Below are 16,146 nucleotides of genomic sequence, written 5' to 3'. Positions count from 1 at the left end.
TTGAATTTATTATTTAACTCATAACGTATCTTAGTTATTGGGTGCATTCTTAAATATTTATATATATTTAATAATTTTTTTAATATAAAGACAGGGTCTAAACAAAAATTATTAGGTTCGTCCAAATCAGTAGTTAATACTCTCCCTCTACCCGATTTTCTCAAATATCTATTGCTCTTTACGTACATAAGTATCGAGTAATTATGTTAACCAAAGTTTGGGCGGATGATAAAATATCACCTAACTACTTTGTAACCTTCATTTTTCACTTTTATCCTACTATAGTAATAATAGCTATTCTGTTTGTGTGAACGTTAACCTTAAGTTAAACATTATATATGATGCCTTTTATTATTGGTAAAGGATCTCCTCTACAGGCATTTGAAACGGAAAAAACCCCAATTTACATTTTTTATTTCGGAGTTTGGTGTCACTGCTTTCAATAATTGGAGTTTTTTCTCCATGAGTAATAAATTTAACTATTTGAGGTTTATTAGGCTTTTTCCACTTTGTTATATTGAGTAAAAAAATAGACACATAACTAAGTCACCTTTCAAGAATTTGACCTTTATTCATTTTATTTCCTATTGTAACCTTTGTTGTGGGGGAAGTTGGGGTTGGGGGTGTTTCCCAAATTCTAAGTTCCCATTTCATCATAAAATTTGAGAGTTTTTTTTTTTCAAATATCTGTTTATTTATAGATTTTAACCATTTTTTTTGTCAAATTTTGAAAACAAAATCTTCAAATCCAAAAGCAACTCTAGAATAGTTTTCTACTATTTTCTACTCACAAAATTTCAAATTCTTTTCAAATAAAATGCATGTCCAAACACAATTTCAACTTTCAAAAATCATTTTTCATCTCATCTTTAAAAAGTTTCAATCAAATTTATCTTCGTACGCTAACTAAATGGTTAGAGCCGAAATAGGTCTAAAACACATTTGATACGCAAGTGAAAACCAAAAGAGGTAAATAAAATAACAAAAACTTTGCCAATATTTGAAAATGTCAAAAGAAGAATTAGACTTGTAATCTAATTTTCGCAATTTCATATAACATCACTTGAGGGCCCGTTTGGACATAAAATTTGATGGAAACTTTTTTCAAAAAATAATTACTTTTTTTCGAAATCAACGTTTGTTCATAAAAAATTCAATTTTTACTTGAAGAGCATTTTGGCAATTTTCGAAAATTTGAAAAACTCCAAAAAATTATTTTTCAAAACTTTCACTCAAATCACTCACAAAATTTTAAAAACAACCCAAACTGAAATTTATGTCCAAACACAACTCTAAGGGTCAGTTTGGACATAAAATTTGATGGAAGATTTTTCCAAATTTCACATTTTTCGGAATCAGCGTTTGTTCATAAAATTTTCAATTTTCACTTGAAGATGCATTTTTGAAATTTTCGAAAATTTGAAAAACTGCAAAAAGTTAATTTTCAAATTTTTATTCAAATCACTCACAAAACTTCAAAAACAATTCAAACTGAAATTTATGTCCAAACACAACTCTAAATTTCAAATACTATTTTTTCAATTTGAAAATTTTTTTCACCATTTTTTTTAATTTTACAATTCTTATTTCCAAACGTCTACTAAATTTCAAATAACATTTTCACTTGAAATTTTTTTTTACTATTTTTTCCAATTTTACAATTCTTATGTCCAAACGCCTACTTATATGTAATTCCTAATCTTACCAAATGCTCTCTTATTTTTTCAGCTGTTACTATTCACAAGTCTACCCTAATCAAAGATATTAAAAGAAAAGGACCAGCAAAAAGTATTTAATAACCAAAAGAAAAGATAAATATGTACTTAACAGATTTAAAAATTCTTGAAAGTGGAACTTAATTAAAAAACCAATAAAGGAAACAACTTCTTACCTTTTCCCAAAACTTTTGAACTAAGATCATCAATATCTGACAAAAGTTAAACAAAGTCCAATAATGATACAAGCAAGAAGTGTTAAATAATTAATGACAGATTAAAATACTATAAAATAATGTATTAGTTTATTGTAAGTCTTGTCTCTATTCAAACGTTGAAGAAACAGGTTACAGAAAAAAGCCTTATCTTAAATGATAGGAGAAATAAAAAAACTGATTGAATCTGGTAGGGGGTGACCATATACAAACCAAAAACTAATTTTCCTCCACTCAACACACACACCCCTATCTACTATGGAAAAGCCAATAAACTTTCCATATCCACTCAATCTTGTTACCTTTATAATTAAGACTTCCTCAAAAAAAATTCTTGTTACTCACCATCTTCATATTCTCTCTCTTCAACACTATTTTCCCAGCATTACCAACTTAGGTATGTAACTTATATTCTCTACTATCAATGTCTGTACTTCTTAAGCATTGATGACTAAAAGAAACTTTGTTTTTTTAGAATTGATTAGTGGGGTTATTAGTTTCTTGGGGTATTATTGCTGATAACACAATGTGTGGATCATCAATAAGTTTTTCTTGCTGTTTTATTACTGTTCTTTTTCAAGATTTCAGTTTTAGGACCCAAGTTGAACTCAAGTTACTAAGTATCTTTTTTTGGTCCTTGTGGTGTTGTGATCTTTGCAGTATGTGCATAAACTGCTATTGAGCTACTGATGTTAGAATCATCATGTTATCCAACTTTAGAACTAAAGCACAGCCAAGTATCTGTTTGTAGTCTTTGTTTGTTGTTTCTTTTGTCTGCCCTATGAATGTATGCAAACTATATCAGATTGTAACAAAAGCTAATCTAAGATCTAGACTCAGTGAGTTAGAATGGGTGTGCTTTTCTTATATGTATACATTTAAAATTTTTGAAGTGAGCGTTGACGTAACTGGTAAAGTTGCTGCTATGTGACTAGGAGTTCATGGGTTCGAGCCGTGGAAATAGCGCCTTGCAGAAATGTAGGGTAAGGCTGCGTACAACAGACCTTTGTGGTCCGGCCCTTCCCGGACCCTGCACATAGCGGGAGCTTAGTGCACCGAGCTGCCCTTTATACATTTTAAATTTTCTGCATATGCATACATAGTTAGAGCCAAAAGCTAGGGGCAGAAACCGCCCAAGATCGGTCTCTAATTATACAATGGAGAATAACTCTAAAGGTGGCAAAAGTATTTGAATTATGGAAAATACAATATTTTTTCCCTGAAATTATCGCCCATAACAGAAAACTACAAAGGACAGGTTTTTCTTGTTCCAAAACTAGACTGCATCCTTTACTGAGATTAAAAGTGCAGCGTGATATGATTATGATTACTTATTAATTCTTGATTCTCAGAAGATATTAGCATACTGGCTGAGCTGCATCGTTCATTAGTCATAACTTCATTGAAATTTATAGTTTATCCATGAATGGCATGATAATAAGACGACTTAAAAAGTAAAATCCTGTTATTTAGTTTATCTGATGAGGATATACTTAGTTTGATAGGATTTTAAACTCCTAATTTGGTGCTAAAGTTCCTTGTGTTGTTATTTGAACATTTCAGTTGGTTAGGTGAAGATGGCTCAGATCTTGGCTCCATCTGCACAATGGCAGATGAGAATGACAAAGAGCTCAACAGATGCTAATCCCTTGACTTCAAAGATGTGGAGTTCTGTGGTGTTGAAGCAGAATAAAAGACTTGCTGTTAAAAGCTCTGCCAAATTTAGAGTCTTTGCTCTCCAATCTGATAGTGGCACTGTGAACAGAGTGGAACAGCTGCTAAACTTGGATGTAACTCCGTACACTGACAAGATCATTGCTGAATATATTTGGTATATTATTCTTTGCTATACACATTCTCATACTGTTTATTCAACATTTCACTTGGATGTTTATTACTCTAAAAACTCAGAAAACAACATAAAACTCAAAAGTAGGAATTTATAGGTTGTGACTGTTATCTTTTCACCTTCGTTGTCTACAGCTAGTTCTTTGTGGACAGACTGACCTTATTTCATTCCATTCAAAACAGGATTGGAGGGTCTGGAATTGACATGCGCAGTAAATCAAGGGTACATACTGCTGCTTCACTACTTCACCAAAGAAAATTTGAGAAACTGAATTTGGATTTTGTCACGAATCGTCTCTTAATTGCATGCTTTTGAATTTTCAGACTATTTCAAAGCCAGTCAAGCATGCTTCTGAACTTCCAAAGTGGAACTACGATGGATCAAGTACTGGACAAGCACCTGGAGAAGACAGTGAAGTCATTCTATAGTAAGATCAGCAAATGAATTTTTTATTCTTTTTGAACATTTTTCCTTTCTTACACTCTTCCTTTTGTTTTTTTTTCTTTCAAAAGTTAACCTCATATCATTTTACATCAGCCCTCAGGCAATATTTAAAGATCCTTTCCGCGGTGGCAACAACATCTTGGTGAGTTTGTTAGTTAACAAAACTGATTCATGATGTTTTACTGAATGTTTGATCTCATTGTTTTGAAGTTTGGTGCTATTTGTTATGTAAATTGAAACAGGTTATCTGTGATGCCTACACACCAGCTGGAGAACCAATTCCAACAAACAAACGCCATAAAGCTGCTCAGATTTTTAGCGACTCAAAAGTTGTATCTGAAGTTCCATGGTAACTTTAAATTCATCTGCCTCACTTCACTGGTTTTATGTACCGTTTAATATTTTTTCTTCTGCATTATTTTGGGGGCGTCCCTAGAACCAAGAGAATACCAACTATTCCCTTTGAACAAACCAACAAAATTAATATTGCTTATAGTTCACTAATTGAGTAAAACCTCATTCACAAACATCCTAGAAAATGAATTTACTGAGACATTGTGTTTCCTTGTGCATAAATGCTAAGCAATATTCAAAATCTGCTTCTTAACTCTTTTAACTGTGTCGAAAAGAAAACTCTTTTAAATGATGGATGGTGAAAATGAAACAATCATTTCTTGATGTTAATGCAAATCATTTTTTCTCTCACTGAAAATGGGATCAAAAGAGTATATGCTGTTATATGGTGTCATGTTGCTTTCCAGTTTTTGAATTTTATCGTGACATTGCTAATGTTGTCTAGCAATTATTGTTGACTAGGTTTGGAATAGAGCAAGAGTACACCTTACTCCAGCAAAATGTAAAGTGGCCCTTAGGTTGGCCTGTTGGAGGCTACCCCGGACCTCAGGTAATGGTTGTTTTGCACAAAAGAATGATCAACAGCTCAATAGTTATCCAGCAAAAGTGCAGCCCAGATGTTGCTGTAAAATTAGTTCAATTTATCTGTCCGATAACCATTTTATCTTCATGGAATCTTTAGGGTCCTTACTACTGTGGTGCTGGAGCGGATAAGTCATTTGGCCGTGATATATCAGATGCTCACTACAAGGCTTGCCTGTACGCTGGAATTAACATTAGTGGTACTAACGGAGAGGTTATGCCAGGACAGGTACCATATTCGTCACATCTCTTGTCTAATACAATAACATCACTGTCACTTATAGTCCTCTAATTGGAGGATTAACTAAATTTTTTGTGGCAGTGGGAATTTCAAGTAGGTCCTAGTGTGGGAATTGAAGCGGGAGATCACATCTGGTGTGCTAGATACATCCTTGAGGTAATTTTCTTCCTTTGACTGTTGAAATGGTTTATCTCCTACCATAACTGAGAAATCAGATTTACCAATTCTGTTTTTTGTTTGTTGATCTAACAGAGAATTACTGAACAAGCAGGAGTTGTTCTCTCACTTGATCCAAAACCAATTGAGGTGATCTAAATTTTTTTGATAATTTTTTTTTTATTTCTTCAAATTAAGTTTAGTTATAAAACTCCATATTTTTCTTTACTGGTCTGGTATTTACAGGGTGACTGGAATGGTGCCGGATGCCACACTAACTACAGGTAGTTCCTTTTTTCAAGAGAGAAACTGGCAATCTTGAAAATAAAATCTGGGATATGAATCCTTTAAAATACTGAAATGGGAATGACGTAAGTCACTTGCTCAACATGTAGTAGTCGTTACAGCTACAAATTAGTTGCAAGTGACTTTTACGACACTCATCATTTTGCTTCATGATTTTTCTTTCCACAAGTTCCTGGTTTCTGTTTAACAAATTACACATCCCCCTCCCACCCACCCACCCCACCCTGCTTTTCAGTTTTCCAATTTAGTAATTTCTATTTCCTTCTTCTGAAAATCAGTGTGTGGTTTTCACTTACTACATTTTCATGGTTTATTATTTGCAGTACACTGAGCATGAGAGAAGAGGGAGGATTTGAAGTAATAAAGAAAGCGATTCTGAATCTCTCCCTTCGCCACAAGGAGCATATAAGTGCTTATGGAGAAGGAAATGAGAGAAGGTTGACTGGAAAGCATGAAACTGCAAGCATTGACAAATTTTCATGGGTATGCCTGCTGCTGATCTTTCCTTCACTTAGACATAAATAGGCTGTACCAATTGTCCTCATTCCTGTATGATTTTCTAAATTTGCAGGGAGTTGCTAACCGTGGTGCCTCAATCCGTGTGGGGCGTGACACTGAGAAGCAAGGCAAAGGTAAGTTTCTGCTTTATTAGAGGAGTAACATTAATATATTCCTTTTGTTTTCTGTGCGAAGAATGGAAAATTAGATTATTTTTGTGGACCACTTTTATCAACATACATCTATCATACAAAGAAAGGTAAAATACTGGATCTCAAAAAAAAAAAAAAAAGATGATTTACTCTATTCTGAACAGCTATGCCCGAGCCATGTATCAATGTTTCTTAGTGCCTTTTAATCAACTGTAAACTATTTAGCTATACGCTTACTTAGGCTGGTATTGATGGTCTCTCTGATGCTGTTTGTTACTCTTTTTTGTTTATGGGATTGGTGGATGCAGGTTATTTGGAAGACCGCCGCCCAGCTTCAAACATGGACCCCTATGTTGTGACCGGATTACTTGCCGAAACTACTATACTGTGGGAGCCAACCCTTGAGGCTGAAGCTCTTGCTGCTCAAAAGCTCGCATTGAATGTTTAAAGTATTTAAGGGAAAATTGATTCATAATAATCTTCTTAGAGTTCTGAGCTGCTAAGTGAAGAAACTTGTACCTTGTTTAGATTCCCTTTTAGGGAAAATCTTGTAAAGGAACCACAATTTGTCAGTTACTCCTACAAAAGAGGTTCCTTAAGACAATGAGATTGCTTTGGAGTTGAGGTGTAGTTGTTGGACTACTTTGAATATCTTTACCTTTCTTTTCTCCAGATGAATCGATTACTCTGGCTTTCCAATTGGTGTGATCTTGCAGAATTGATCTTTGAACACAAGAATCAAAAGATTGAACATATTTATAGTAGTCAAGAACAATGGACATTCTTTTTCCTTACTCCATCTAAAACTGGAGGGAAGAATTAGGAGCCTTGTTCTAATTAATCAATCATGTACACTTCAGTTACAAACTAATTTTATCAGTTATATGAATTATCTAATATCCTCTGTATCTGTTATGGCTCTTCTGAGAATTCATCATAATGGACTATTGCAATGTTGGTCATCGGTCTGTCACAAAACCTCCTCCTTTATCTTAGGTTGCTTTTCAAGATAGACATATTTATGTTACATCGCTCGGATATCTGTGTCCAGAATGCCATTTTCCAGAACTTTGTGTTTGTTAGATGCATGTTTATGTTGAACTTTGATTTGTTTGCATGTTTTCATCATATGGTCTTATCCACTTCATGATCATTTTACAGGTAATGAAGAGTCCAGTTGAGAAAAAGATGCATAACTGCATTTACAAGTTTGTATTTTCTTTAGAATATATAATAAAGTACCTTTTACATCTGTGAAGCCAAAGTGATTCCTTTCCTCTATACAAGGATGCAACTGAAAATTAGTCCAAGATATTCTTGTCATTTCTTTGGCTTTAAGACAATTTTTTAAAGAAAAAGGAGGAAAAAAGCAACAACCTGTCAATGTTGTCTAGATAAAGAATGGAACAATCATGGCTTTATATACATATGCATTCTGTATTTGAAATCACAAAAGTGAGTGATTCAATAAAATTTCCCTTCTTTGCTTCTGTCAAAGCTTAACTTGTCAGGTCATGGCTTCAGGAGCAGGAAAATCAGCAGCATTTATGCTTTTGATCCTTAATCTCTTGCTTTACTTCATTGTTATTGTAATTGCTTCTTGGGCTGTCAATCATGCCATAGTAAGATCCAAAGAAACAGGTAATTCGTCCATCTAAGAGCACCGTCCTGTCAAGACAGAATAAATATTTTTTTCTTGAATATAAATATGGCGTCGATGATTTTAACGTGTGACAAAAAATATTTGCAGCATCAACTCTGCCAATCCCAGCTAGGATCTTTCCTATATTTTTTCCTTTTGGGAACATGGCAACTGGTTTTCTCATCATATTTTCACTTATTGCTGGAATGGTTGGCTTCATCACCTCACTTACTGGAATTCAGAATGTGATACAATGGAATGCTCCCAATTTACATGCAGCTGCTTTCTCTTCTCTCACTACTTGGTTACTCACATTACTTGCCATGGGGTAAATTATTACCACTTACCACTAATGTTTAATTATATGTTTTGCGTGAGGCATGTCACATTTATAATTTTTTTATAATTACATATGATATAGAAATTTCATAGTACTGCAACTTTTGCGGGTGGTGATTCTATTTTTCTTTTTTCTTTTTGGGTTGCAGGTTGGCCTGTAAGGAGATTGATATGGGGTGGACTGACTCAAACTTGGTAAGTTTCCACTTTTTGAGTCATAATAAACAGAAACGGGATATCTCGTACTCTGAGCTGTTTTTAAAAAAAAAAAAAAACAGAAGCGGTTCCAATATTTTTGTGTTAGCAAGTTCGACCATGCTTACTAGTTTTAGCTTGGATAATATGTGTTATGTGTATATACAAAGTGACTTAAAACATATAAATAAAGCAAATCTATTTTGTATCTATTGCTTCTAAATTCTAGATTCACTTTTGAAGGTGAATAGGAAAAGTTATTTGCTATATAAAGTGATAAGTTTCTTAATTACAATTTTTGCAGAGGACCTTGGAGGTAATATTGATAATATTGAGTGGGACACAAATGTTCTGCACTGGTGCTATTCATGCTGGAATTGGAGATGTTGCTACTCGAGACCTTTAAGCAGAGGAAGAGTTTGAAAAGTTTCACAATTTATTTATATAAAATAAATATATTATTTTTTCTTTCCCTCTCATTTACGCACCTTTAAGTTTTAATGTGTATGTAATATTTCATATGGACTTTGTAAAGATGTGTATGCGGTCTTTGTCTTGAGCAGATTGAAGAAAGAGTCGTTTGATTTGTTTCTTGGTCTTTTATTGATTTGTAAAAGTGAATTGAATTTTTTTTAAATTTTTTTCTTATTTTTTTTGCTTTTCATCCAATTCTAATGTTCACTTTGAGGCTTTATTGAATATGAATTCGTGCCGTTAAATTATGTGATTTTGTACTCTTGCAAGTAACACTAAGTTATTTGATTAATATTACATGTCTCGCGATAAATATAGCAATTAAGTGTACCATCATTTGCCACCCCCAACCCAAAGAGAAAGAAAAAAGAAAGAGAAATGTCAGGAATATGCAAAACTTGAAAATGCTAAAAAGATGGATGTCAAAACCAAGTAGTAAATTCAATATAGGGAACTAGAATGGCATGAATTTTTTTTTGGGGGGGGGGGGGGGGAGGGGGGGGGGAGGAGAAGGAACTCATTCGATTAACATGAATTGTCAAATAACAGAAACATTACAATATTTAGGCCAACAACAACGAAAACTAGCAAAATTTACCACACACTAGTAGATGGTTTGAACATAAAAACAAACACTTTAATAACCTAGATATTTAATCATGAGATCATACTATATTTTAAATTAAAAGCTATATGTTCAGAAATGAGATTCATTTAGATTGATGAGTGAACCTTGTTCAGTTAATGAGCTGCATAAATGTCATTCTGTTGATTATAGATTGAGAGTTCGAATTACCAATGATAAATGAAAAGCTACAATTAAGATATGAAGTCAAAAAGAAAAGGGTAAATTATCCAAATACACAAGGATTTAAGATTTTCTAATATATACTCGTCGTCCTTTTGGTCCATGAAAGCTCTCGTTATTATTATTCGTTTCAAAGATATCCCTTTTGTTAATATTTTTCGATCGTGAAAAACAATTAATACGATTTTATCATACAGTAAAGGTCATGTAAGAGTATATTTGGATATTTTAAATTATCTAGGGGTATATTTTAAATTATTATAGAAGGTTTACAAAAACTAATTTGTTAGTTATGAACTAAATATGAATATTTTATTGTGGTTTTGTTGTAACACATGCCAGATCTAAGTTGAATGTTATAAATATATTATATTATGGATGTTCATTGAGTACTCCGTTGTAAATAAGCTTCCTGAAAAAGCTTATCTATATGAGACTCCACCGTAAATATGTTTATCTATTTAGTACTCTATTGGAAATAAACCTCCTGAAGAAGCTTATCCTTTCGGTACCCCGTTATGGATAAACATCACCCCCGGTAGAAGATTATCTATATCTGGTACAATGAGTTTATTCTTTCGGTACTCCGTTATGGATTAATATTACCCCGGTAGAAGATTATCTATATCTGGTACAGTAGCAGCTTACACATCAGCTTGCTTTCTTCTTTGAAGTTTGAATAATATAGCAGTTTCTCTCTATACTTGTTTTTACTTTACAGTCTTTATTTTATAACACATTATCAGCACGAGACTCTGCCATCTCGATCAAATACTTTGAAAGTATCAGATGTACGAACTTTCTTTTTCTAAATAATGTCAAATCTTTCTAAACTTGAATTTGTAGCCCTAAATATATCGGGCAAAAACTACATGTCTTGGGTGCTTGATGCTGAAATTCATCTTGATGCGATGGGTCTGGTAGACACCATCAAGGACAAAAATCAAGCATCAAACCAAGACTGTGGCCGCGCACGTCCTTCCGAGAAAAAATATTTCAGGGCTAAAATTATAATTTCGGAGGCGACTTTTCTTGACCTATATGAAGCCCAGCTCGTCCAAAAAGAGGGTATCTTGATTTTTAGAAGAACTTTGAAGTCAAGAACAGGCAAGGAGCAAGACGGAAGATTCGGAAACGAGTTTTTATCTTTTTTCTTTTCTTTTTTTCTAGTATTGGTGATGAATTCTTATATTGTGGTTATGAAAATAATTATGAGTAGCTTAACTCCGTATTCTAGGGTGTGATGGAACCTCTTGGAGGATGAATTTTTGTTGCGTTTAATATAAATTTGGTATTGGATTTTCTCTACTTGTTCAACTACGTGATTATTGTGGTTGATTGAAGGGCCCTCAATCGGTTATGCCTATTTAGTGTGTATTACTTGAAAAATGGTACATATTTAGGTAGTTGTTGAACAACATCACTCCTAACGTATTTGAGGAATTAATACAGAGGGTTTAAAAGTGGATTAGGAATAACAAAACCTTGGTGCGATCTTAGTGAGTGGTAAACTAGTGCTAACTAGCGTAGTTCGGAAGAATACGTGTAGTAAATTATTGTATTTGCTCGGAAGAGAATTACGATATCTAAAGTGTTCATGATCAATAGAGAGTATCTAGGCGAATTTATAGGAGACGTAGCAGAGAGGATTCCGATAAGAGGAGAAATCATAACCCTAGGCCTTTCCAATCTTGTCTACAACATTTGTTTTGTTAGTAATAAAATTACAGCTTTTTAATTATCTTGTTGTTAGTTGGTAAACACTCCACTCATTATTCAATATTTTTAGAAGTTGATTACTTGAATTCTAGTGAAACTAGCAGTTGTGATTAATATGTTAATTCCATGTGGGATTCGACTCCGCACTTGTAAACCGGATTATATTTGCAACGATCGCTTAGTCCTTTTTATAAGGCATAGTTGGGAGTGATCAAAGCCCAACTATGCCTTATAAAAAGGACTAAGCGGTCGTTGCAAATATAATCCGGTTTACAAGTCCAGAGTCGAATCCCACAGGGAATTAACGTATTAATCACAACTGCTAGTTTCACTAGAATTCAAGTAATCAACTTCTAAAAATATTGAATAATGAGTGGAGTATTTACCAACTATGGATACGTCCACACTCTTCTTTTAAAACCGTGCAAACATGGTTAACATGTTTCGGGCAGTTCACATAAAACTCCCGCACAACCATTAAATTGGCTTCGTGACGTTCTTCAAACAATATCCCCAGCCCTCGCCGGATCAATTCACGATACATATTGGGGAAGCTATTTTGGAGGGATCCCATATCATTTCCCCTCTCCGGTATGGGTTTCTTGGATGCCTTATTACAGAAATGTTCCTGGGCCTCACTAGATACGAACTTGTTAGCATCAAACTGGCGAGCATTGGCAGAAGATCGCGGCCGGGACGAGCCAGCGTGACCACTAGAGGAGGCACTTGTGGTTCTTAGTTTCTTGGATGGTATCATAATACCTGAAACAACTACCAATATTAGCTAAAGGTACGATGTGTGAACCAAGAGCGGCTACTCAGACTTCACCAGCACACTTGGTCACAAAACTACATTCTCAAACTCATTGTGACATTTATACAAACACCTATAGTGCACAGTTCACCCGAAACCCCAAACAACAATTTTATAACCCCAATTCAAAGAAAGATATACCAATGTCACACCTAACCCGTCATGGTGAAATTCGACTATTACCCCAACACACGAACAAGTACAACTAGAGAGAAAGAACTAACAAAAATCTACTACAATTCAAGAAAAAGAAAAGAAAGTAAACTAAATTAAGAAGGGGAAAAACACATGTCACTTACCTGAGGAAAACTTGTGAGGATTTGGGTTGGGGAGAAGAGAAAGGAACGCAGAAGAAAAGAGATGAGAGAAGGGGGTAGGGTTTGATTTATTGGGGGTGTTTAGGAAGGGGGAGTTCCAATTTAGGCTAAGTCGAAGGGGGGTCGGGATTTAGGTTAATTAGAAGGTGGAGGGGTCGAAAATTCTAAAGAGAAAAAGAAGAAAGAAAAGAAAAAAATAAAAATAAATAAATAAATAACATACAAACCGGGTGCCCAGTGCGCGATCGATGCGCGGCCGGTGCGCGGCCGCGCATGTGTGACAGTAAGAGTCCGAAAATGCGCGGCCAGATTTTTTTTTCTTTTGCCACTTTTGGCCTTTGTTATGATTTCTTCACCCCGAGTCGTTCCAATCCGCACAATTTCATCCCTGCAACATTGATAAACATGTCAATACTTCCCCAATTCAAAATCAAACATAAAAAATAAAGAAAAACACAAAAAATCGGGTTGCCTACCAAGAAGCTCTTGATTTAACGTCGCAGTACGATGAATTACAACAAACCCATGGGTTGCCTCCTAAGAAGCGCCTGATTTAACGTCGCGGCACGACTCGGGATATCCATTATCAAGGATATTTTATTTACAAGGTCGAGATCACTTTATATTTCTCAACCATGCCCTGATAATATTTTAGTCTTTGCCCATTAACTTTGAACTTGCGAACATCATATTCCGATGTAATCTCGACGGCTCCAGTTGAATGCATCTCTACCACAAGAAATGGTCCTGACCATCTTGACTTCAAATTGCCCGGAAACAACTTCAATCTTGAATTGTATAGCAATACCATATCTCCAGGTTTAAAACTCCGCTCAAGAATATTTTTGTCATGCGTCATCTTCATTCTCTCCTTGTATAGTCTTGTGCTCTCAAAAGCATGGTAGCGAAACTCATCAAGCTCGTGCAACTCTGTGATTCTATTTGTACCTGCATCTCTATATCGAGATTCAACTACCTCAATGCTTACAAAGCTTTATGCTCCAACTCTACTGGTAAATGACACGCCTTCCCAAATACCAATTTATACGGCGACATGCCAATCGGAGTTTTGAAAGCGGTACGATAGGCCCAAAGTACATCATCTAACTTTCTCGCCAAATCCGTTCTTATAGCATTCACGGTCTTTGTCAAAACGCTCTTTATCTCTCTGTTCGAAACTTTCACTTGCCCTCTCGTTTGAGGGTGATATGGGGTGGCGACCTTGTGGCACACACCATATTTTTCTAACAACTTTGCGAAGGCGCGGTTGCAGAAGTGAGTGCCTCCATCACTGATTATTGCCCTTGGAGTGTCAAATCGGGTGAATATATTCTTTCTCAAAAAACCAATGACCCTCTTTGCATCATTTGTAGGGAGCGCTGCAGCCTCCACCCATTTTGACACATAGTCCACAGCTACGAGTATGTACTTGTTGCTGTATGAGCTGACAAAAGGCCCCATGAAATCGATTTCCCATACATCAAACACTTCTACCTCCTGAATTGGGTTTATGTGCATCTCATGTCGGCGGAAAATATTCCCGGTTCGTTGGCATTCATCACAACCATTCACCCAGAAGTGTGCATCTTTGAACACTATCATCCAGTAAAAGCCCGACTCTAACACTTTTGCAGCTGTCCTTACTCCCCCGAAATGGCCACCATATGGGGATGCGTGACAAGCCTGCAAAATAGAAGATTGGTCTATCTCAGAGATACATCTCCGGATCATGTTATCAACACAAATCCTAAGCAGATAAGGTTCATCCCAATAATACATACGACAGTCACGAAAGAACTTTTTCTTTTGGACAGAGGAAAGGTCATAGGGGACAATACCGCTCGCTAGGTAGTTTGCAATGGCCGCATACCATGGCGCTACCTCAAGGCTCGTGGACAATAGTTGTTCATCTGGGAAAGTCTCCATAATCTCTTCCACCTCAAACTTCTTCTCTGCTCCTTCCAGCCTAGACAAGTGATCAGCCACTTGGTTCTCCGTTCCCTTTCGGTCACGGATTTCTACGTCAAAATCTTATAGCAGTAACACCCATCGAATCAGGCGCGGCTTTGACTCCTTCTTTTCAATTAGGTACCTGAGAGCAGCATGGTCAGTATAGACAATTACCTTCAAGCCTATCAGGTATGACCTGGATTTGTCAAATGCGAATACCACTGCTAGCATCTCCTTCTCGGTCACTGTGTAATTTAGTTGGGCACTACTCAAGGTTCTACTTGCGTAGTAGATTGGATGCATGACTTTATCTTTCCGCTGCCCAAGAACTGCTCCTACAGCATTGTCGCTTGCATCACACATCAGCTCAAATAGTTGCTCCGAGTCGGGTGCAACTATGATAGATGTAGACACCAACCTCTTCTTCAATTCCTCAAAAGCTACCATGCAGTCATCTGAAAACACAAAAGGGTGATCTTTTTCAAGCAATTTACACAACAGGTTAGCAATTTTGAAAAAATCTTTTATAAACCGCCTGTCGAAACCGGCATGGCCAAGGAAACTTTATATTGCCTTGACGGAAGTGGGTGGTGGCAACTTTTCTATTATATCAACCTTTGCGCGATCCACTTAAATTCCCTTACTCGACACTAGGTGCCCCAAGATTATACCTTCATGTACCATGAAATGGCAGTTTTCCCAGGTTAATACTAGATTAGTCACCATACACCTCTTCAATACTCTTTTCAAGTTCATAAGGCAATCATCGAATGAGTTCCCCACCACTGAGAAGTCATCCATGAAAACCTCCATTATTTCCTCTACCATATCTGTAAAGATGGACATCATGCACTTTTGGAATGTGGCGGGTGCATTACATAGGCCAAACGGCATTCTCCGAAAGGCAAAGATACCATATGGACAGGTGAACGATGTTTTCTCTCTATCTTCCAGGGCAATAGAGATCTGATTATACCCCGAGTATCCATCCAAAAAGCAAAAGTGAGACCTCCCTACCAATCTATCTAGCATCTGATCAATGAATGACAGTGGAAAATGGTCTTTCCGGGTGGCCTTGTTCAACCTTCTGTAATCCATGCAGATTCGCCATTCTATGACTGTTCTTGTTGAGATCAACTCGTTGTTCTCATTTTGTACTACAGTCATTCCACCCTTCTTTGGCATACACTGAACTGGGCTGACCCAGTTACTATGAGGGGTGGGGAAGATGATTCTCACATCTAACCACTTGATCACTTCTTTCTTCACCACTTCTTTCATGTTGGGGTTTAGCCTTCTTTGATATTCTCTGGATGGTTTGTGCCCATCGTCTAATAGAATATTATGCATACAAAATGCCGGGCTGATACCCTTAA

General features: G+C 35.9%; 2 protein-coding genes across 2 annotated transcripts; both read left to right on the top strand.

Annotated features, from left to right (window-relative positions):
* Window positions 1-2,187: 2,187 nt before the first annotated feature.
* LOC104119980 (glutamine synthetase, chloroplastic) lies at window positions 2,188-7,211 on the top strand. Its single transcript, XM_009631620.4, has 14 exons — window positions 2,188-2,327; window positions 3,494-3,761; window positions 3,962-4,001; window positions 4,103-4,206; window positions 4,317-4,365; window positions 4,466-4,572; window positions 5,040-5,127; window positions 5,260-5,388; window positions 5,482-5,556; window positions 5,653-5,706; window positions 5,803-5,840; window positions 6,186-6,345; window positions 6,434-6,494; window positions 6,821-7,211. Exons 2-14 carry the CDS (start codon window positions 3,508-3,510, stop codon window positions 6,958-6,960), a joined length of 1,299 nt encoding a protein of 432 aa, XP_009629915.1. The 5' UTR covers window positions 2,188-2,327; window positions 3,494-3,507; the 3' UTR covers window positions 6,961-7,211.
* A 49-nt stretch (window positions 7,212-7,260) lies between these two features.
* Window positions 7,261-9,325, top strand: LOC104119979 (membrane protein PM19L). The gene is made up of 4 exons (XM_009631619.4): window positions 7,261-8,153; window positions 8,263-8,482; window positions 8,643-8,688; window positions 8,993-9,325. Exons 1-4 carry the CDS (start codon window positions 8,027-8,029, stop codon window positions 9,092-9,094), a joined length of 495 nt encoding a protein of 164 aa, XP_009629914.1. The 5' UTR covers window positions 7,261-8,026; the 3' UTR covers window positions 9,095-9,325.
* The last annotated feature ends 6,821 nt before the right edge of the window (window positions 9,326-16,146 follow it).

The sequence above is a fragment of the Nicotiana tomentosiformis genome, chromosome 9 (genome assembly GCF_000390325.3).
Source record: "Nicotiana tomentosiformis chromosome 9, ASM39032v3, whole genome shotgun sequence".
In the NCBI taxonomy this organism is placed as follows: Eukaryota; Viridiplantae; Streptophyta; class Magnoliopsida; order Solanales; family Solanaceae; genus Nicotiana; species Nicotiana tomentosiformis.
Note: the sequence above shows the minus strand (reverse complement) of the source record. Positions and strands in the feature narration are given on the sequence as shown.

Coding starts and splice junctions, on each gene's coding strand:
- LOC104119980 (XM_009631620.4), top strand. CDS start 3,508: ATGGCTCAGATCTTGGCTCCATCTGCACAATGGCAGATGAGAATGACA. Junction 5,841..6,185: donor GGATGCCACACTAACTACAG/GTAGTTCCTTTT, acceptor TATTATTTGCAG/TACACTGAGCATGAGAGAAG. Junction 6,346..6,433: donor GCATTGACAAATTTTCATGG/GTATGCCTGCTG, acceptor CTAAATTTGCAG/GGAGTTGCTAACCGTGGTGC.
- LOC104119979 (XM_009631619.4), top strand. CDS start 8,027: ATGGCTTCAGGAGCAGGAAAATCAGCAGCATTTATGCTTTTGATCCTT. Junction 8,154..8,262: donor AGTAAGATCCAAAGAAACAG/GTAATTCGTCCA, acceptor AAATATTTGCAG/CATCAACTCTGCCAATCCCA. Junction 8,689..8,992: donor GGTGGACTGACTCAAACTTG/GTAAGTTTCCAC, acceptor CAATTTTTGCAG/AGGACCTTGGAGGTAATATT.